Genomic DNA, 22,809 nt, shown 5'->3' on the forward strand with positions numbered 1-22,809 from the left:
TATGTCTGGCTGTCAGGAAAGACTAGGGAGGAGTCTTTACTAACAGGACAGCACATATCTAACATTCCTATAAAAATAGTAGAATCGGCCATAGCTTAGACTAAGCAAAAACCTGTCTGCCACTCACTTCCTGTGAGGATCACTTAACCTCTCAAACGCTGCATTTTCTCAGTTCCATAATAAGGGACAATTATGTTGCTCTCCTGCTCCATAATTATGTGAGAACACTATTAATGGAAAAGAGCTCTTTTCAGAACTTGACTTCCTAAAGTATAAATAATGGTCAAGGTACTTATTATTTTCTTTTCTCAATGTTGTTAGCCAATTTGCCTGAGAGTTCATGCTGTAAAACATGAGTATTGATAAAGAGTAGTGAAAAGAAATACTGTTTTACATATAGAAATGTAAAAATAGTGATGTTTGTGAGACTTTTGCTATTAAAGTGTTAATCTAAATGCAGAGGAAAATTTTGCCTTTGCATATATTAACATTAATTTTATTATACTATCTTTCCAAAAACTACTCTAAGTATTTTAGAGTAGTAATCACTGACTTTGCCCAAACCTTAGTCATCTTTCTGTTTATTCATTCATTCATTCATTCATTCATTCATTCATCAAATACTAATAGTGTTCTATTGAAATTGTGGCTTGAACTGTGCATTGACCCTACATTTTAACAAAAGTTAGGTAAGTCTCACGTACAAGACATTTAAATATGAAATTAAATGAAAGAAAGAAGACAAATGAAAAGATACCTGTCACTTATGGGATAAGTGATTCAAAAATAAATGAAAAATCATAGTATCACATATGCAGGTTTTGTGGTTCTTCAAATTGTTGTTTTACTTTGAAACTATATGAAATACACACATATCTCTATCATATTTTCACTTGTCAAATTTCATTTGTTAATTGATTCATCCATGAATGCAACAGAATTTAAAATAAATTAATTTTTCTACAATCATATTTCAGGCCAGTACTTTCAACTATAGAATACAGCATCACTCCAAGATCAACTGGAGACCAAAGTTTCTGACAGAAATAAAGCCAAACACTCCTCTTTCACAAAAATCTCCAATAAAATTGGTTAAATACAATACATATATCAGTTTCAGGCTAAGTTAGCAACTTGAGCGAAGGTAAATTAAAAGCCTTATTCCAGTCAAGTATTTTCGGGCAAAATAGAACATTATTGTGATGAAACTCTTACTTTAGGAAATTTCAGTGTGGCTTTTCCTTTGTGTTTATTTGTTCTTTAAAGGCCAAATATGGGTAAGACATATTTCTAATTATTTTCCCATTAAAGTTTTCTAAAATTACATTTTCAAATAAAATAATCAATTTTGATATATTAAAATGAAGAACAATGTTTCAGAGCTTTATTCATATTATATCATAAAATTTTAAATTTCATAGCAATTTTCCAAACATTATTAAGGGAGTGCTTTGGACCAAACACTGTACAAGGCTCTGGTGATGCAAAAATGTGTAGCCTAGAGATGGACCTGCAAGTGTTTATGTTAATGTTAATCTTTGTTATTAGTGTACAGATTTTATTTAAAAATAGACTAAACTTCTGGACTAATCAGAGGATCAGAGCATTTACTGAACAGTTTTAGACTCTGAGGAAAAAAGATGCATAGTTCAGAGCAGTAGACAATGGTATCTTATACTCTGGAACCTCAAATAAGCCATTAAATTAATATTCTTCTTTAATAAACTTCCTACATTAAATTTTGGTGTTCACCAAAACTTTATCTTTGTAATGAAAACTGAGCAGGTCTGTTTTCTCCCAAGATGTCTCAGCTTTAATTGTTTTAACCCTGAAGATAGCATTTCTTTTCCCACTAGAGCAAACCTACTTGAAGTAGCACAGAATTCGGCCCTCATGAAATGGGCTTCTATTTAATGAAGTGCTTCTGTTGTTTGTGTTTATCTTTTATAATAGCTATGGGCAATTGTTTTGTCTCAGAAGCTTATCCACAGAGCTGTTCATAGATAATATTTTTAAGTGGGCAAAGTGTGTTTTAGATGCTTCCTTCAGAGAACCAGTCAGTCATTTTCTGAAGATGTCTACCTACTTCAGTTATCATCTCTAATCAAAGGATCTAAACAATTTTTAAATAAAAAAAGTATTACTCAAAAATCACAAATGTAAATAAGTGTAAAATAAATTTAAGTAATTAAATTTTCAAATGATATTTTTATAAGTTTATAGCATTAATAGTTTGAAAGTGATTAAAGTTCAAAATGATATGAAGATTTGGGGGACATCCTGTACATAGAGAGATAAACAATATTTAGATATAAAATGTAAATGTAAATGTATATGTATACTTTTTAGTGAACAGTATATAATACATATTAATTTACAGAATTATGTATCAAAACATGTATTTATATGAATATTTATATATATGAATATATAAATATATGTAAATATGACCTAACTATAAATACTATATATATATCCTCCAAAATGTACTCATTTGCCAAGTTAACTGTTTGACAGAGAAGGAAGAAGAAATATTATTGAGTGAATCTGAAGTTCTGTTAAAAGGTTGAAAGCTACTTTGTATACCGTCACTCCTTATACAGAAAAACACGTTTCATAGTGCAAATCTAAATCTGGGAGAAAGAAAGCAGTCATGAAAAAAGATAAAGTTTTGTCTCAAAACTATTTTGTTTTGATCCATAGATAACCTATTGCCATGTATTTTGGGAATGGAATGACCCAAAGCTAGAATTTTGGTATCTTCCACTTACTCATAATCTTATACTGTCAAACATAGACTCTCTCCTTTTTTTTTTTATTTGTTGAAGTCGTAAGGAATTATATTGTTGAATAAACTTCTAAAACTTGTATAGTTATAAGAACTGACATCACGTATTATCTCTGCTTAGAAACACATACAATCACTTTATTTCTTTTTGTAATAATGTGCAGTTTAGACTATAGGAGCTGGCAGAATGGAATAAAATTTCATAAATTATCATTTTACATTATTTCATATTCTCTAGAATATATTGAAAGTCTTGTTAACATTCTTTATGACCATAGTTAAATAAATAACCCACATACAAATCAAAATTATTCAACATATTCATTATAAATTCTAATCTAATTATTTTCTTTACCTTGTCTCTGAATCAAATTGGTAATATTTTAACTTTTTTCCCCTTCTTTACACCATTTTATAGAGGACAGCAGCAGTGTCATGAATTGATATAAAGGAAAATAGCAATGTGATGAATTGACATAAACAAAAGAATAAATGGCTAAAGAGGGGGTGTCTATCATGCTCTGCTACTGTTTAGCAGTGTCATCTTGGGGAAAATCACTTCATCACTCAAGGTCCAATTTTCTTCACCTAAACAAAAAAAAAACAATCCAATTCACATAACTGGATGCTAGAGGCTCTTTCTGTATTTTACTGTTAATGAATCTTGTTTGGAATAGTGGTTTGCCATCTTTATATTAACTCCTCATCAGAATAGCTCATTGATAAATATCTATTGATTCTAATCACATTTCATTTGTCTTGTTTATTTCCAGTATAGAAGTGACAATAAAAGCCAAAGGGTAAATTCCAAATTTTCTCACATGTTCCACTAGGATTTCGTACTGATTTCCCCACACAAATAATTGTTCTTTTCCAAAGAGCGCTTAGTCACTTTTAAGCTCATTTAATATAAAACAAGACTCTAAACCACGTAAGAGATACTAACTAAAAGGAAAGAAGTGTTTAAAAACATCTGTAGTAAAGATATTCCCAAGAACCCTAGAAAGAAAGGGAGGGAGGGAGGGAGGGAGGGAGGGAGAGAGAGAGAGAGAGAGAGAGAGAGAGAGANGAGAGAGAGAGAGAGAGAGAGAGAGAGAGAGACAGAGAGAGAGGAAAAAGAGAGAAGGAGGAGAGAGAGAGAAAGGTTGATTTAAGGATTAACACTGATTGACCCTTGTCAATCTCATTCTTAACTGGCCCTTAAACTTTCAAATTGATAAATTTACTGACTTAAATCCCTAGACTAAAATCCAGCCTTGATCTCAATGAGTGTACTGTACTGCTGTACTGATATCCAGGAGGGACAGACTGCCATCTGGCAAAGCCCACCCAAATTGAGTTCCTGGCTCCTGGCGGCTCCCTTGGCTTTGCATTTAGTGGACACACTATGACCTACTCTACATCATCTTCTGTTCTCAACCTTAATTTGAAAGGCTCTCTGATTTCAATAGGATAGTTACTTCATGTTTTTAGTCTGAACATATTTCTGAGAAACCCAGAAAGGTACCTTCCGAGATAGCCTGCAAGTCCCAAGTAGCCTAGCAACAACTTCTGTTATGCTAAGTCCAGTTTTGTAAGAAATTCAAATAATTGGAGAAAAGTACAGCAGGGAGTCAATGTTGAAAGGTCATCTTTTTCAATGTATTTTGAATTGGTCAAATGGGAAGATAGGAATAGGAAGGTGGAGAACAGGAGAAAGATAGGAATGTGTAAGTGATTTTTAAAGGTTATTAGTATTACAAAAAAGTGATTATCATTTACTATTTAACTGAAGCTAGGAAAAGAAAATAATTTTTCTGGCTCAAAGCTTTGAGATTACTATTCAACCACTAAAATTTCCCAGTAATGATAATTATAACTGACATTTATGGAACACTTTCTATGTTTTCAGGCACTTCTCAAAGTACATTGCACAGCTTAATTCCTTTAATTCTCCAAACAACCCTATATGGTAAATATTTATAGTTGCCTTTTATTTTTAAAGATGAAGAGACTGATGCTTATAGAGATGACATGGCTCACCCTAAAAAAGTCAATTTTATAGTGGAAACCATTAGGGACACAAAATTCACTTTAAAGCATAGTTTTTAATGAATGTCTTTGGAATTAATTTTCTGAAAAAGGGTGTAGGTTTCATTATCTACTTAAGGACAGAGGTTAAAGATACAGATATTTATTAAAAAGTATGCATGCACACATACATTTTTATTTATTTTGTTTTTAAGTCTAATATTTTTTACCATTTTGTGAGCTCATTTGCACACATAGGCTCCTTGTGAGAGGAGAACACAATCAGCAAGTTTATGGAACAACTTGAAATTAAATTTGCTTACTTAGTACTAGAAAGCATTTTTCTCCTCAAGCAGAAATAAAATTAATAAATAAAATACATGAGATATAATATCATAATTTGATCATAACTTGGAAGAGAAAATTGTAAATATACATTAAAAAAATGGAAAAAAGACCAAAATGTTGGAGATGATTGTGTTGGGGTGGTAGGATCCTAGCCAATTTTCTTCTTCATTCTACATATATTTTTAATTTAATTTAATGAGGGGTTATTACCTCTATGATGAAAAATATTTAAGTATGGAAATTGGAAATGTAATTATACAGTGCTATAATCAGAGTCTTAGTCTTATAAATATATTATCTAGAATAAATTTCTATAAAATATGGGCATCCATTATAGAAATTTCTAGGCAGTAATATGCACATTTGTTAGACTTGGGATGTTAGAAACTTACTATTTCAAAAGGAGCCTTACCTCATTACCAAAATATTAGATATTGGAACTAGATATTGGATTTTTAATATCTACTTGTTGGAAACTTCTTTATATTGATCTAAATTTTATTTCACTATGGTGGTTTAGACTTAAAAATGCAGGAAACAGTCTCTAGATTGAAAAAAGCAATCAAAGGGAATGTTTTGCTCATTTGTTGGTAATTTGGAAGTGCTGTTTTATTCAGGGCACTCTGCTAAGCACTAATTGAGGCTTACCAAGACCAACAGAATATAAGTCCTGTCCTCAAAGAGCTCCCAGTCTAGTTGAAGACATGAGACATGTACCCAAATAGAAGATGGGAAAAAATTGAAGACATAAGAGGGATAGATTTGATTCATTGGTTCATTCAGCAAACACTTGAATACCTAGTAGATGATGGGACTACAGTGGTCAACAAGATACAGTCTCTGCCCTAGATAACATTAGAGCCCAGTAGAGGGGCTAGATGGGAAATCCAGTGATTATGAGATAAATGTATTCATTTTCCATTCTTTTATCTCTAATTCATTTTTAAGAGTTTCACTAAGCACCCTCTGTGTAGCTACCAAAAAAAAGTGTGAAGTACAGAAGCATGTCAAAATTAAGTCCTTATGAAGAAGATTGTACTACATACGAGAATGAAGTAGGCAACTGTTTGTATTTGAAACTATTGAGGAGAAAATTTAAAGCAATTCTTCTAGGCTGTAAGAGGTAAGAAAGGAAAAAAATTAGAAGTCTGTTTAGGCCATGATACATTCATGGATAAAATATTCTTGAGCATTTAGTTTAACAACTATGCTATCATATATTTCAAAGAGATCTTCCTTGAAAATAATTTTTTTCACATTCTCTATAGCATTTAAGACTTCTAATTGTCCTTTGGGATTAATCACATGTATCCCAGTTTCCTCTGAAGCCTCATCAGAGATTTCCTAGACCGTTCTAGAAGCACAGTGAGAGAAGGGGGTGTCAGGACACATATACAGGTAAGGGCCACAACTGGCTTTCTGGGGAGCGTAGAGCATCAGGGAGGAGCAGCAGCCTCCTGTGGCAGCTGTGTGTCTGGATTTGGGGATGGACATGCATTTGGAGAGTGTGAATGGTCACTCCTGGCCTTCATGGGGGCTCAGGTTTGCCTTAAATATTTTGTTACATAGCAGGCTCTACTGCCTTATTAATTAGAAGCGTGTTCCTAAGTAGAGTCATCATACATTAGAAGGAAAGTTATTATCATAAATCATGTCAGTGTAGCCATTTATTGAAGAAAACAATTTTATGAGTGCTATTTAGACCCAGATAGCTTTCCAGGGAATTATATGATACTCTTGCCAGTGTAAGAGGCAGATGCAGCCAAACAACATGCAGCTTTTTAAGACCTACTAAAGAGCCTCTTCTGCTCTGAATGAGAGCTGCTTTTTAATTAGACTTTTCAGATAGTCTGTATACTCGTAAGTCATAGTAACAACTACTATCAAAAATATAATTATCTTCAATATTTTACGATCTCCATCTGGATTTAAGTAAGCAAGAAGGTACCCCCATGTTATACTCACCAAATATTTGTTGATTCCACATAAATTTTACAAAAGTTTCATGTTACATATATTTTAAGGCTCTGAATTACTTTTATTACAAATTCTGGTGTCAGAAAACAAAAGATGCTTTTCTAAAATGAAGAAACCATTGTGAGGTACTGGGAAAATGAAAATGGGGCTGTAAATCCAGAAAACCTTTGGTTTGAATTTAGACTCTGCCTCCTCTTAGTAAATGGAAGACTTGGAATAAGTTTAATTTCTCTGGGATGCAGTTTCTTCCTCAGTAAAATGAAGATGTCATGTATCCTATGTGGGAAACTCCCTCCATGGCTATTGGACAGTTTGTAGCTCCTCATGTTACTCTGAACCAGGAAAATGTAGAGCAGAGTCATGCTGGCCTACTCTGACTTCAAAATATATATTTTTAGGGGAAGACACATTTTTATGTCACTAATGTAAATAATTACAGAATACTCATTACTCTACTCTGATCAGTGAAATATGCCTTTGCTCACAACAGGGAAATTTATAGGGAAAAAACTCTCAAAAGCCTTTAGAAAAAATATATTTTTAAAAATATAGGTCATTGCATATCATCTCTGAAAATCCCTTCTATATTAAAGAAAATAATAAAAGTATTATAAATATAATGCCTAACTTATATGATTATAGGGAAGCTTTAGGTCAAACTAATGATGGAGGCAAACCATTTTTATGTATTCAGCCTATAAATATCCACATTTTGGAACTAGAATGAACTATTACTAATTTTACCATAGAGACTTTTCAGTTCTGTATTTAAAGTTTCATGATATACTGATGTCATATACATAATTTACTTGCTGAGTCCTTAGTCAGGGACATAGTCTACAAATGCAACATTGTTCCTGAAATAAATAAGCTTCACTCTATGGAATTATTGCCATTGAGGAAATAAATTAAGAACTTCTGTATTTGGCAGAATCTTAATCTCCAATAAATTGAGGGATTTATTGGATAAATTGATAAATTCCAAATGTTGCTGTGGCCAAATAAGAAAGAAAATAAAGCTAGTTTCTGCTTTGATGGCCGTTGACCTCCAAAGTTTTAGATTGATTCTAAATTGGAATTTTTTGCTGAGTTGTCTTGAAAGTTTTTTCATTATGTTTTGTTTTTGTCATATGTATTAAAAGGTTCAAAAGGATCTAGGGCATCTGTTTATTTATATGATATAAGGTTAGAATGCCTGTAAGTTCTTAAATATCCTATTAGGGTCTTCTTTTTCTCAGGTAACAATATCATGTTTCTAATAACTTGAGTCTCAGGGTTGCCACAACTCTTGAGAGACTAGCTTCCCAAATTAGATTTTTCAGTAATGTGCAAGATAAGGCTTCATCATTTCCCGTCTAAAAACCGGTACTGTTGGGGAGCATTTAAGAGATATTGAGAAAATAATTTTGTCTGGGTATCTTATGAGATCCTTCTCTGCCGTGCTTTCATCCGAACCAACATGGCGCCACTGTGCCTTGCTCAGCCCTCAGCTTAGTCACAGATCTCTCAAAGGCCAAAATATGAAAAGTATTTGTTCAATTCTTTTCACCCACAAATTTTTAAAGGCTATCAAAAAGATTAAGCTGCACAGCTCTCCCAAGGACAAAACTATGTCAGATTTTATACATGAGAATTCTTAACTCTTTCAAAATGATCAGGGGAAGGTAGTTCATAGCTCTGATGCTATTTTTCTTGATTAGCACATCCTTTGTGACTATTGCGAAGTATACCTGCATCGTTTTGTTTTTTTCAAAATTGAAAACAAAACCATAACTAAATATTCACCTTCTTTTGGTAGGGATGTTTTATTATTATTATTATTATTATTATTATTATTATTATTATTATTATTGTGTTGGTCAGGAATTTAGACAGGGCACAGTGGGAACAACTTGGTTTTGTTCTTTGCAGTCTGGGACTTCAACCAGAAGCTTTATAGGTAGGGGACTAGAATTATCTCAAAGCTCTTTCATCACATGTGTGGCAGTTGATGCTTAAACTATTGATCAGAACACACATACTTGATTTTCTTACAACCTGGTGGCTGGGTTCCCAGGGGAAGTTATCAAGAAAAAAGAGAGAGCCAAGGAGAAACCATCAGCGTTTTACAGATGAGCCTAGAAAGTCATGAAGAGCCATTTATGCCACACTCTGAAGATCAAGTCATTTACTAAGGTATGCTCAGATTCAAGAGGATGGAATATAGACCCCACCTCTTGATATAGGAATGTCCACATCACATTGTAAGAAATCATGTGAGATGACATCTATGTTGGAGCTGCTATCTTTGGGAGAATACAATCTGCCACAAGTGAAAGCTTATTTTGGGGAGCTTGGTACAAGTTGAAAACCATATCCAACATTTTTTTTATATATAAATGGGGCTATGATCATACAAATAGGTCATTACAAGGATGGCACTCTACCTGTGATGCCTTTGACTAGATTTTCATTTCAAACAAGGTTAATTAAAAATATTTCTATGACCCAACCCACTACACCTTTCAACTACTATTTACAGTCATAGCTTTCATTTTACTTATTGCTACATGAGAGTTCAATGTCAATAGAAGCAGAATTAAGGTTTAAATTCAATCAAATTCCATTAAAAAACAATTGCATTTAATGCTTTCATTAGTGTGTTGAGAAAGCCCACCCTCCTTTAGGAGTCCACATGCCTACTGATACCCATACTTCTGAGAGAATAGTATATCCAACTGGAAAATACATTACATTTTGCATTGACTCATTCCTCCCTTGTGTTGACTAAGTACATTGAATTTACTTTTGGTGAAATACCCAATATATACATTAGGATTCTCTTATGTTGATATTTGTGCAGTAACTATACATTTTTCTTTATTTGGGTATATGCCAAATAGCAATAAAGGTTTTAATTGTATTTAATATCTATGTTCCCATGAGATTCTCTGAGAGTATCCTATGACATACTGTAGACTTGATCCTGGAACTCTTAAGTTAATCAGAGGTCAAGGTCTTGTGAATTGGGGAGCACTGATTCTTAGAGATTAAAATACAGAAGAGGTAGCCATCTTCATCTTGTGCACAAAGGAAAGCAGACTTCATCAGCGTGATTACCATCCTACACAAACAATGATGAAGGGGATGGTTTTTGTTTATTTGTTTCTTCTGCTTTTCTTTCTTGGTCATGTTTTCTTTCCTGGGGGCCTGATTCAACTTTCCAGGCTGTCTCAAGAACCCCCACATTAACGCCCCATATATACCTGCCTTACCTGACCTGTGCCCCTGCCTCTTTCAATCCTGGCTCACACCCCTCTCTGCCCTTCACTGTCCTGCCACCTAGCTGTTTGTCCTTTGGAAATGCTGCTGTTGCACTCAAGTTCTCAGTCAGGTGTTAGCTGATGTTTAACAGCTTAACGTGGCCCAGTTTTACCACTTCTCACCCCATTAGTATATTTACTCCTCTCTCCCTCTCTCAATGTGTGTGTGTGTGTGTGTGTGTGTGTGTGTTCATTAAGGAAGTGTTCTGCTGCCCTTCTTAATTACACTAAGGCTGCTTACTCTTCATTCTCACTAAACTAACCCTAATTTGGCTCTTTGGGACTTTATTCTTCTCTGATTATTAGCCACTTCCTGGGGAATACGTTCTTGCTTAGTAAAGGAAACTAGGAAGCCGAGACTCGCCAGATCTTATGCCCTAGTCACCAACTGAAGTGAAAAACAAGCCAATCACCACAGATAGCTGTTTGGCCAAATGATTCAACAAACAATTAAGCCATCTGGGTGTTTGGTAGCATGTAGTAACCACAGCATATTCCTATGTATTTCCCGCTGGGCCATTTAGCTATTTCTTCTTCAGTGCAGAGATCATTGTTTGGTTTTTGTTTGGTAATGTCCTTTGTTTAAGGACATAAGAAAACATGTTAAGGGACATTCAACAACACCTCTGTGCTTGCTCTTCAAGTCGCTGTGAGTTGGCGAAGTAGCCTTAAGTGTGCTGCCAAGAAATACATGTTTCTAGGAGAATATGGGTAAGAAACAGTGAAATTGGTCATTAGTAAAACCACTTCATGTCCTAAACTTAGGAGCCTCCGGACAAAACCTGACTCTGTATCAGTAAATCGCCCCCCCATCAGTCATGCTATAAAAAGTCAGAAACCTAGGAGTTCTGCACGCTGCCCTCACCTTCACACTTCCCATATTTAATCCACGATCAAGTCCTATCAATTTTCCTTCCTAAATCACTTCCAAATAGGCAATGTCTCTCTCCTAGACAACTGCGATCACCTCCTTAACTGGCCTTTTACTTCTATCCCTGCCCTCTTCCAAATTTTTCTCCAAGTTACCTATCTATCATGTCACCACCCCTCCCTCTGCCCCTGTTAAAACACTTTAAAGGCTTTCCCATGGATCGTAGGTTATGGAGGCAGAGCCTTCATGGGGCTCATATGGAGTATTAATTTCCTAGGGCTGCCATAGCAAAGTATCAACGAAGGAAACCAACCCTGTCAACACTTTGATCTTGGACTTCCAGCCTCTAGAACTGTGAGCAAATAAATTTCTGCTATCTAAGCCACCCAGTCTGTGATCCAAATACAGCCACATCCTGGGGTACTAGGAGTTACAACTTCAACATATGCATTTGGGGGGGACACAATTCAGCCCATAACATATGGGTTTTGTGTAATATCTGACCCCTACTCCTTTTACAGCCCCATGTCTCACTTTAGCTCACAGGAATCTCAAATTCATCATATTTCCCCAAAACCATAGGACTTTACCTATTGTTTCCACTACCCAGAATTCTCTCCTCTTCTGCTTGCTAAACTCCAACTCTTCCAGCACAGCTAATTCAATCTATACTGATTCAGGAATCTTCCCTCTCCATCCTTGCTAGCTAAGGCCCCTTATTAGAGACTCTCAGAACTCCAAGTTCTCCTTTACAGCACACATTATAATTATGATTTTGCATTTATTTTCCTAATTTTTTTAACTGTCTCCTCAATGTCACTTTAAGCGTCATATTGGTAGGAATCTCATGTACTTTTGTTTACTATTATATTTCCAGCATCTAACACACTATCTGACACAAAATATAAAGTCAATACAATTTTTTTTCTTTAAATAAGTGATATGACTCCAAAAATTTATTGTGGGCAATGACACACATAACCAAGCAAATAAAATTAGCATACAGAAATGTTATACATTTTGGAGTTTCTACAACTGTAAGAGATTAAACAAAGATTTAACAAAGAAATCTCTAGTTGTGATCAAAATCTAGAGTTTTTTTTACATATGACATAATTTTCACCATTATTTGGCTCTCACACAAGCAATATAGCTGTAAATAATTGTAGTTTATTTCTGACCTCTGGCCACTTAACTATTATAGTTGCTGTTGAAAATCTTACCTGTTTGTTTGATTTGTATTTCCCTCGTGATTAGTGGTACTGATAATCTTTTCACGTGCTTATTGGCCATTTGTATATCTTCTTTGGAGATATTTCTATTTAAGTCTTTTGTCCATTTTATAATGTAGTTGTTTCTTTTTTCTTGTTGTTGTTAAGGTGTCTTTTTTTTTAAATAACTTATATAACACCTGTCTCTTCCTGAGAACTATCATGCTAAAAAAAAATACCACTACAAGATATAACATGGTTGAAATTTACATAAAATTGCCAATCCAGCATTTTTCGTCAAAGATATAATCACAAGGCTAGTCACTGAACATTTTGAACATTTATCTCTTTTAGGTCTTAAAACTTTAAGAAGTGCTGTAGACATAGAGGCCTATCATATTTACAAATACTATTTGAGTGTCTGTCCAAGATGGCAGACCACAGATTTCACGTACAATAGGGGAAAGGAAAAGACTTGCTTAACAGAGGAAATAATATGTAAAGAATTCCCGCTGTCATTCTTTGAGTACCAGATACTGCTGAGGTTAGATATTGTAACTCTCTTATGGCCTATCATTTTGCAGTCAGTGGCTGCCTTTATTTCAAGCACAGATGCTGCAAAATTTAACTATTTTTAGCTACATTTAAATAATGTCACAATGGTAGTGTATACTAGGGAAAGCACATGTGAAATGTAACGTAGAATTTGTGGTTTTTTTCCTTTGCTGGTGGGAGTTTCTAAAGAAACAAAACAGTGATAAGAAGTTAACTGGAAAACTTGGGTCCTTTTCTGTACTATCCCTGGATGTGTCCTGCCTTTGTGTTTTGTTGGGAGTAGTTTTTATGGGTGTATTATGACTATTCGTCATTGGCCACTGAGATTCATTTCCCTTTATGGCTTAGTAATTACACTTGTGAAATATATTTTCAACACCTAATCATCATCAGGGCTCTCTTAAGGGATATAATTAGTAAGCTCATCAGATATTCTGTCTTAAATGTATTGCTAATTTAGTACTCACTCTTTTTTTTTATTGTTTCTTGCTGTATATGGCATCATGAATGAAGCTTTAATTATAGAGAATGGTCCTTACTGAAATGGCACTCCCACTGGTTTAAGTGCCTTCCACTAATTTGTGGGATATTCCTTACTGGGGATTATTATCAAACATTATTTTTAAGTATACTTCCAGTTATTGGAAGGCAGATTGAAAGCAGATCCAAACAATTAAGGTGAGATGAGTGTAACTTTCCCTCCTCCCCTCTATAGCTTCCTTCTTCTGTGCTCCAAACTACACCACAGGGAGCGTTCGTTCCTATTAGCAACACTGAATAAAAACCCAGAATAAAAGCAAGTTAGTTTATTCCTCTCTTTTTTCCTATATTTCAAGAACAATTCCTGTACATTGTAAAACATAGAAAATGCATATAAGCAAAATAAAATTATCTGCAAGTCCACCTCCTGAGAGGTTTTAGTACTGTCTTTGCCACTTACTCTGCTGTGGAAACTTGTGCAATCTTCCTGAGTGTGTGTGTGTGTGTCTGTCTCCTTCCTCAGAAATGTTTTATTCATTCCTGACACATTGACTTTGAACGTGATGCTATGAGTTGCTTAGGTCAATGGGGTATGCACAGTGGTGTCTTATCCCATCTGAGCAAAGCTTGAAATGCCATTTTGTGGTTTGGCTCCTCTGGCATGGCCACCCCCCATCATGAGAACCACACGCCCCAGGTCAGCACTGCTCCTCCAGCCTTACTCACAGAAAGAAAGTCACGTGGAAGAGATCCACAAAAGGGAGCTTCACTGCCCCAGAGCTCCACACAACGTGAGCAAAAAATAAATATCTATTCTTTGAAACCACTGAGATTTGAGGGTTGTTTGTTACACAGCAAATCTAACCAATCTTTTACCTAGCCCCTCAAAGACTCAGTTTCCAGAGCTTCAAAATTATAACAGTAATAGAACCTACATAGAAAGGCTATTGAAAGGGTTGAGAGAGATAATGCATTGATAGTGCCTTCTACATAATAAGAACACAAAAATGAATTTTATTGTATGGTTCAAGCCTTTGTTCTGAGCACGTATAAGTATACATTTACAAAAATGAGATTATACTGTGTATTCAATTTGTAGTCATTTTTTAAGTAATAATGTACCAGAAAACATCTACCTAGGTAATTAAATATTCTAATACACAATTTTTAATAGCTGCATACTATCCCATAGTGTAGATATACCAAAGTTTATAACAAATCCATTATTTTAAGTGTTCAGTTTGCTGCCAAATTCCACTATAATAGACAATGTTATAATGAATATATGTATAATTAAATCTGGGCCAATTTATGATTGTGTCCTGCAGGGGAACCCTGGTCAAAGGGTTTTGACACATATTGTAAAATCATTCAGTAATTTACAAAATTAGATATTAATAAAGCAAAACTTTGCCAGAAGATAGTTATATATTTCCATTATTACAATTATTAATAGATGGCAATATAAGAGAACTACTCATAGAAGTGTTGCTTTTTATATTTGGGAATTCCTTTAAATTATGTATTTGTTTTAATGGGCTTGTCTTTATACCTTTCTAAATTATTTCAACCTTTCTCTTGTCAGTGCTTAACTAAGCTGACTCTAAAGCAGTAGTTGCTATGGACCAGATGAAAACATTTGGCTGGCTCTGTTTCCTACAGTTCCTTGGTTAGGAGGGCCCTGGCATCAGGGTCTGTGAACATTTGCCTCACCACTCATACTGGGTTAAGAAGACCCTTGAACATAGGGGTGCATATATTTTTTCGAATTAGTGTCTTGGGTTTTTCTGGGTAAATACCTAAGAGTAGAATTGCTGGGTCTTGTAAGGGAGACCACTTCATAGATGGTGTAGAGGCCTGACCACTGCACTGTACATCTGAAGCTGCTGTTGAATAATATTATATGTCAACTATAATTTAATACATATATAGTCATGGGATGTGGAGTATAGGGTGGGAATGGAGTCAATGGAATTGTAATAGATATGTATGATATCGGGAGTGGGAGGGCAGTAGATGAGGGAAGGGAGATTGTCACTTTGTGAGGGGTGGAAAGGATAACTATTGCATTGTTTTGTACACCTGAAACTAACAACAACAAAAAAAAGACCCTTGAATTGAGAAGTTTGATTTTGATCTTAATTCTCTTTCACTGTATAGATTCTGCATTTGATTCTGATAAAAGAAGAAAAATACAGTGCTGCATTTTTAAATTACACATCATAGGAACACTGAAGCAGTTAATCAAGAAGTATTTGTTGTAGTATATAGCCCAATATTCACTTTGGTGGCCAACCCTAGAATTAGCACAATTCTGCAGAGAGCAACTTTGAAACTAACACTGAAGCATTTGTGAATAATTGCTTCAGTAAAGTTAGAAAAAAATCTAAATAATTTACATGTCTCTAAGCAATAATCATTCTAAAGTATGATTTATGTGCATGATTTAGATAAAAGTCAATATAGTCAATACAGTGGGTCTTGGAAAACTACATTTGTCTAATGTTTTTAACATTAGTAGCCATAAATCTCCTAATGTCTTTTAGATTTAGTCCTTACTGGAGGTTTTTGGTGGTTACAGTGAGTTGGTTCCTAATGAGAGCTAAGAACTCTCATTGGCCTGTGACCCTTCAACAAGGGATGTTCATGAAGAGACTCTAAGGGAATTGTCGTCATTATTTGGAATTAATTATTTTTAAAATGTATACAAATTTGAACCCTATAAAAATTCCAAGTAAAATATCTGTTAACCAAGAGAGAGGATGAAATACTTTTAACATATTTAATAATCTTCAGATAGAATGTTGTCAATTTAAGAGAGACTAAATATTTACCAAACTTCTATATTTTTTCCATAGCAAAATCTTACATATGCTTTAAAGCACAGACCAATTAAACAGAAAAATCCTTGGCAGCTTATTTTCAAGCTATCATTACCTAATATTGATTTTAAATGTGTGTGTTTCTAGCATCAGTGTGAAATTTGGAAAGAACATGGTTTTGAAGAACTGTTTTTAAATTTTGCCACTGCCCTCATTGACAGTGAGAACTTAGTAAAGTCACTTAAGATCTGTGAACCTTTGGTTCCTTATGTATAAAGTGGGGGTAATGCTTATTTGCATTTGATGTGTGGATAACATATAGAATTACCTGGCTCTTAGTATGCATTCAGTTCATTTTAGTTTCCTTTCTTCCATCCCCACCAGTTCTCTTTAAAAAAACAAAAGTCTGTTTTAATATAGCTAAAGACTACCATATATTCTTGGGTATCAATTAACTAAGATAATACATAGGTTTTCTTGATAAACATTAGGTTCCACTGAACTTTCCAAAGAATATCAGAACTTTTCTGAACCTAAAGCCTGAAGTTTAAGGGTGTATCCTTTCACTCCTACAGCTGAGAACAGAGACTGAGAGAGAGCTCTGACTTGTCACCTTCCTAACCATCAGTTAGTTCAGGCCCCAGGAAGACCTGCCCCTTATCAACCATGCTATTAACAGCAGGCAAGCAGTGACTTTGTTAGAGTCAAGCTGTATTGGAGAAGCTATTGCCAGTCAAGGTCAGAGAAGAGTCACACAGGTCCTGATCGAATAAACTCTTGGTCAGTTGTATTATTCCAAATCACTTCATTGGCTTTGCATAAATTCTAGCCCTTCTTCTGCAGGGCTTCCTTTAGCTAGTATCACTGAATGCAGACCGACAGAAGGCATGGGAATTGCAAGATGTCATAGGAATTTGGTCAGATGTTAGGAAAATGTGAATGGGGATTACTTATGGATCGAGGTTTCCTAGATGCCCCCAGACACATCCTGAATTCACTGAAGTTGGGCTGTGTGCTTCTCGATTATTAGCCCATCTACATCCTGAAGCCAAATCACATTCATTAAGATCTCTTCTTCAGTCTTCCTAATTAAATCTATGATTGGCTAAGTCTTGTTTTATGTACCACAACTTCTTTATATATTTAATTTTTAAAAAATGAACTGACAAAGTGAGTTATATGCAAGTTCCTCACAAGGACCAAGACTTATTAAACAAAACACATTGCAAAATGTTCACTTTGCCTGAAATATTAAATTGTCACATTGAAATTGACTTCGACACCCGTACTTTAGATAAAAGTCACCTTGACCAGAGCCTTGAATATTAGCTGTTAGGGCTATAGTGGGAAACCACTGCTGTGATGAAAACTATTTGCATCATCATGGCTGACATTTAGGGATTCAGCTCAACTGCCCATCTCTGATGTCATTAATCCTGCTTAATCTCTCTGTGTTTCAGGAGAACCCAGCTAATTTGACAGCTCCTCTTGAACTGCTTACACAGCTTTGCAAAAATAATACTTTCCAAGGCACTCAAATTTCAGAGAAATAGATCCTTAAACAATTTAATAGAAAGAAAAGCTTTGCAATGATTAAATTACATTTGATGGTGCTTTTCTCTGTTAGTAAATATATGCTACTGGAATAGGAAATACAGTGGCAAACATGTCTCTTGTAAGGTAAGATTCAAGGTGAAATATCTTTGTATGAAACCCCAGAAATGGCGAGAGGATTGGGAAATGTATAAATAAGGGGGCACGAAAGGGTAGCTCCCACTCAGGCATTCTCTGCAGTGCATAACGACTCATAAGAGCAAGGAGTGCCCCTGACTCAGTAAATATCTGATGAGTGAATTTATAAATACAATTAGTACTCTGCCTCATTCAGGCCCACCTCAATTTCTGCAATCACAAACATACAGAGATACATGCACAACGAGCAGAAAAATTACAGGAGAGGGGAGGGAAGTAGAGAACCCCAGGTCTGGTTTACAACTAGTTAGCACTGGCATAACAGGGCCTGTGGCTAACAACCAGAAATTGTTCTAATTAGTGGATGTTTCAGTAGCAACAATAGTTAAATATATTTAATAACACCACAGGTTATTCCTTTATTTAACCCATTTTATTCAGGTCTAAGCAACTTCTACCTTAAGATATCTTTGAAATCAGAACCAAACAGAATTGCTGAAGGTGATTAAGAAAAATTAAACTGGGCTAGAGGTTGAACTGTGGTCATGGGTTACTTCTGTCCCAACTGGACAAAGTCTTAGAGGCTTCTCTGCAGAAGAGTGAAGCCAGCTAGGAGAACCCTTTGATGTGGAGTACTGGAGACTACATGTTGGGCATGAGGAAGTTGGTGGAATCAAGGTTGATCCCTGGTTTCTCATTTGGACAATTCATGGATAATTTTGCAAGCCACTGACTGACACGGGAACGCAAGGAACTGGATAGGAAAAATAATACATTCAAATTTGTTACTGTTGTGGTGTGGAAAGAATGCAGTTGTAAAAAAAATCACAGCGCTCTATGCTTCATTTAATTTATTAGACCACAAGCCACCATCATATCAATAATAATAATCATGTGTAAATGATTGTGTGAAGTGCCAGAGGTATATAGATAGCCAAAACATAATTCTTATCTGAAAGGGGTTTAGCTTAGGTAAGGTTGTTAGGTTGTATGTATACATAGATGAAAATGCATGGCAAACATATGATGTGCTAAAAGGGTAATTTGGTTAATAAATTTCCTAGGCACTCAAAAACCCTCCTTTTCTAGCCTTATTTTTACTTCCTGAGAAGTTCTAAGCTCCAGCTAAATTAAACTACTATATTCCTTATTCTTTGGCTACTCCTAAATTTTACGGCCTCCATATTTGTTTTAATTTGCTTTCTCTGGCCATAGATCTCTGCTGTTCCTCCCAATCAGAAATTCTGTTTTATGAAGCTCTATATTTGTACCATTTTATTGAACTTTTTAACCCAGTCTGTATTTAGCACATGCCTTCTTCATATCTATTCCTTACCCTCCCCACTATGCCCTGTTTCTTGTAAGAAAACCATATCTCATCCAGCTCACCCATATTTGCATCCTTTATAGTGAGTGCATTAGCTATTAGTACATGTATGTGTTTTTAACTTACTAGACTTGAACTAAATCAGAAACAATAAATAATGATCAGCACATAAGATGACACTTGAAAATTATACTTTACATTCTCAATTTCCTGTTGTACTGATATGTAAATTGAATACAACTTACTTTTTTGAGGACAAGTATATAGGCATGCAGTGTAGACACTAACTCACACCTAGTAGAATATGTATAATCCATAAGTGATACAATAAATATAGTGTTAGATGCCATGATAACTACTTACCCCTAGTTGACATATAGTTTTCACACAAATCCCACTGATGAAAAGAAATATATATATATATATATATATATATATATATATTTAAATTTTTTCCCCTTTATTATCTTTTCTTATGTAAAATTGTATGCAGAGTCATGAAAAACTGCTGATACTTGTGACTTAGCAGTCTGTTTCTGACTATTGTGGTCTTGAGTAAGAATGGTGACCTGCTAGGTGACATATTCAATCCTTGTTCTGGAAGAAATTAATTCTTAATAATGACTTGAAGCTTGAAGAAAAAATGGCAGGAAAGAAAAATACTCAAGGCTCTCAATCAGATTCCTTAAATAAGTTGGCCTTTTGATTACCTGGAAGGCATGACTATTAATCCTTTCCAAATCACAGATTTTACTTGTTCGTGTCCAATGAGGTGACTTTCTTGTGGATGTTTCCATTGAAATTTTCAGCAGTTCTATTGATGCCACATGTTAATTGAAGTCCACAGTGATTGATCTTGATTTCTCTGAATTCTTTATGTGGGTCTTGATATGTAAAGGTGACTCCAGATTATCTTAATAGGAGGACATTAGACAACAACTAGACAATAATCTTTCCTGGCTTAAAGGAAGGGACACAGAACATGCAGATCCAATCATACTGTTCTATTACATGGATTTTATTTAGGATGTTTTGGAACATTGATTCTCTTCGAGTCAAATAGAAGGACAAGAAAAAGACTATAGTCAACATCTAAGCTATATTCATTTAAATGTCTTTGCTATTTTTTTTTAATTTCTCTAGGAATTAGAAGATCGTATGCCAGAACAAAAATGAAATTCACCCTTACTCGCTGGTGCTTCGTATTGTTCATCTTTCTAAATGTAAGTAAAACAAAATTATTCTAAACTACATTAATCCAGAATGCTGAGATAGGGAGTAATGTTTTGAGTATGAGTGAATGGACATTAGTAAGAGTAGATATTGTTCTCCAGAAGCCAAAACTAAGTCCCTCAAAACTATCATTTTCTTAATAATTTGTTAACAAATCTCCCCTCTGAACTTACACTGATTTAGATTAGTGTTAGGCTTACCCAGAAATATGAACTTTGTTTTACAAAAATTTAGTGTTAATTCAAGACATCTCCTTATTGTCTTGGAAATTAACATTGAAGGTTAATAATTTTGGATAAAATGTTTTTCATATTTGATGTGGATTTGAGTCCTAGTTTCGGGGTTGCTGTTTTTTTAAAACATCTGAAATCTTTTAGTCTGTTTATTGATTTTCAAATGTACTTCTTATCAAAAACTGACTAAGAATTTGAAGTCTCAACATATTTCATTCCATAACTCTCTAGTTTTTTAAATCATGTCCATTTCATGTAATTTTATATTGTTTTATTTCTAAATGGTTTAGCAAGTAGTCAGAGCTATAAATGTCTTAGAAAATCCTATCAATGGCTATTTTTTTCTGTCAACTTTGTTAACTCACCATCATATCATTTTAATATCATGTGAAAGGGAGATGAGTAAATTTTACATAAGTACATTTGGAGTTATCTTGATCCTTATGCTCTCTACATCAGAACTACATTGGCCAATGAATCATGGCTGGCAGTAAAGATCACTTAGTATGTGATACTGTTATACTCACTTAAACAAAGCTTGACTGGGGTTTTAGGATTTCCATTTTTCATTAATGTGTAGTCACAGGCTCATCTACATTCATCAAAACTACCCACTCACTTCCTCTTCCTTATCTTTGGTAAAACAATAGGCTTAAAACTGTGCTTAGCACATAGCAAGAACTCAAAAACTGCTGTGATAATAACAATGGCAACAACAATGATGAAAACAGAAAAACTAGGTTCATCTGGGAAGCATTTTGTTGTTGTTTACTTAGCTGTCTTTCCCTACTTGCTTTGAATTTATCATATATGCAGCAGTTTTGTTCTTTATCTACTGCTTAAGTAGAAAGTACCTAGGACTCAACTAGGAGTATGATCCTACGTGGAAGAACCAGGGTTAACACATTACAAGTTCTATTTTATCCTTTGCTATTTTGAAAAGTATAAGTAACTGAAACCTACAAATAATTCTAACATATACATTAGCATGATTAAAGATGGTGACATGGAAATCCTCTTGGTTATATTTGTGGATTCTGGATTCATATTTCTTTTAGAGCAGTTCTGTCTGTGGCAATCAAGAGGAATTTCTCCCTTCAGCACAGTCACATGGGTTCCACATTTAATAGGTTTGAACCCTGGCAGAGATGGACCATTTCTCCAAGTTCTACAGAACAGTTCTGTAATGATCCTGTCTCTGTACATCTAGAACCCAGCCATAACACAAAAGTAGGCCAATTATCTTACATCAAAGTGTGAATTGCTGGAGCACATAACCATTCAAATCAGACTGCTTTCCCCTGGACTCCATGATTATTAGCATGGATGAAACTTCCTAGACTGTAAGCTCCTTGAGGGCAGGGACCTTGCAAGTGTTGTTCACTGCTGAATCCCTAGACCCTAGAACAGTGCCTCAAAATATTTATTAACTTAAAGAACCAGCCATGTTTTGGCTGTGGACTACAGCTATAGGTGACAGCTTGGTGGTCATATGTGTGGTGCCATTTACTTGAGCCTTTAGGAGTGACATCACATATATGGCAGCTAAACTGCTACATAAGGCATCAATTAAGAGATTGGTTTTGCTTTTGTTTTGGAAGATTCATGTGAGATGGCTTATATGCAAAACATTGAACACTGATCTTCATTCAGAAAAGCTATATGCCCTTAATGTCTCATTTCTATCTTCATGTGAGCATAAAATCATATATTTATTTACATCCCCCAAATACATTTGTGTGTATGTACATACACACATATATATGTATACATATACATACATACATACATAACATTATGATAAGTAGAATATTTTTAAATCTTTTACATTGCTTGGTAGTTTTATCTTATCACTACTGCTTCAAATTTGCTTCTTTATTGCTGAAAATTATACCACCTCACTAGCAATTTTTAGTTGTATAAAATTATCAACAAAAAGTTTAATATGTTCAATAAACGT

General features: G+C 34.7%; 1 protein-coding gene across 1 annotated transcript in view; it reads left to right on the plus strand.

The window, feature by feature from the left end:
* The window catches only part of LOC109377070 (calcitonin receptor-like), a gene marked incomplete at its 3' end in the record, with an annotated part of 109,610 nt that overhangs the window by 44,246 nt on the left and 42,555 nt on the right, over window positions 1-22,809 (plus strand). Inside the window, exon 3 of the mRNA XM_019633296.1 lies at window positions 20,527-20,606. Coding sequence (XP_019488841.1) covers window positions 20,527-20,606 — 80 coding nt within the window. The remainder of the gene's footprint in view (window positions 1-20,526; window positions 20,607-22,809) is intronic.

The sequence above is a fragment of the Hipposideros armiger genome, unplaced genomic scaffold, assembly GCF_001890085.2.
Source record: "Hipposideros armiger isolate ML-2016 unplaced genomic scaffold, ASM189008v1 scaffold_1279, whole genome shotgun sequence".
NCBI classification, from domain to species: domain Eukaryota; kingdom Metazoa; phylum Chordata; class Mammalia; order Chiroptera; family Hipposideridae; genus Hipposideros; species Hipposideros armiger.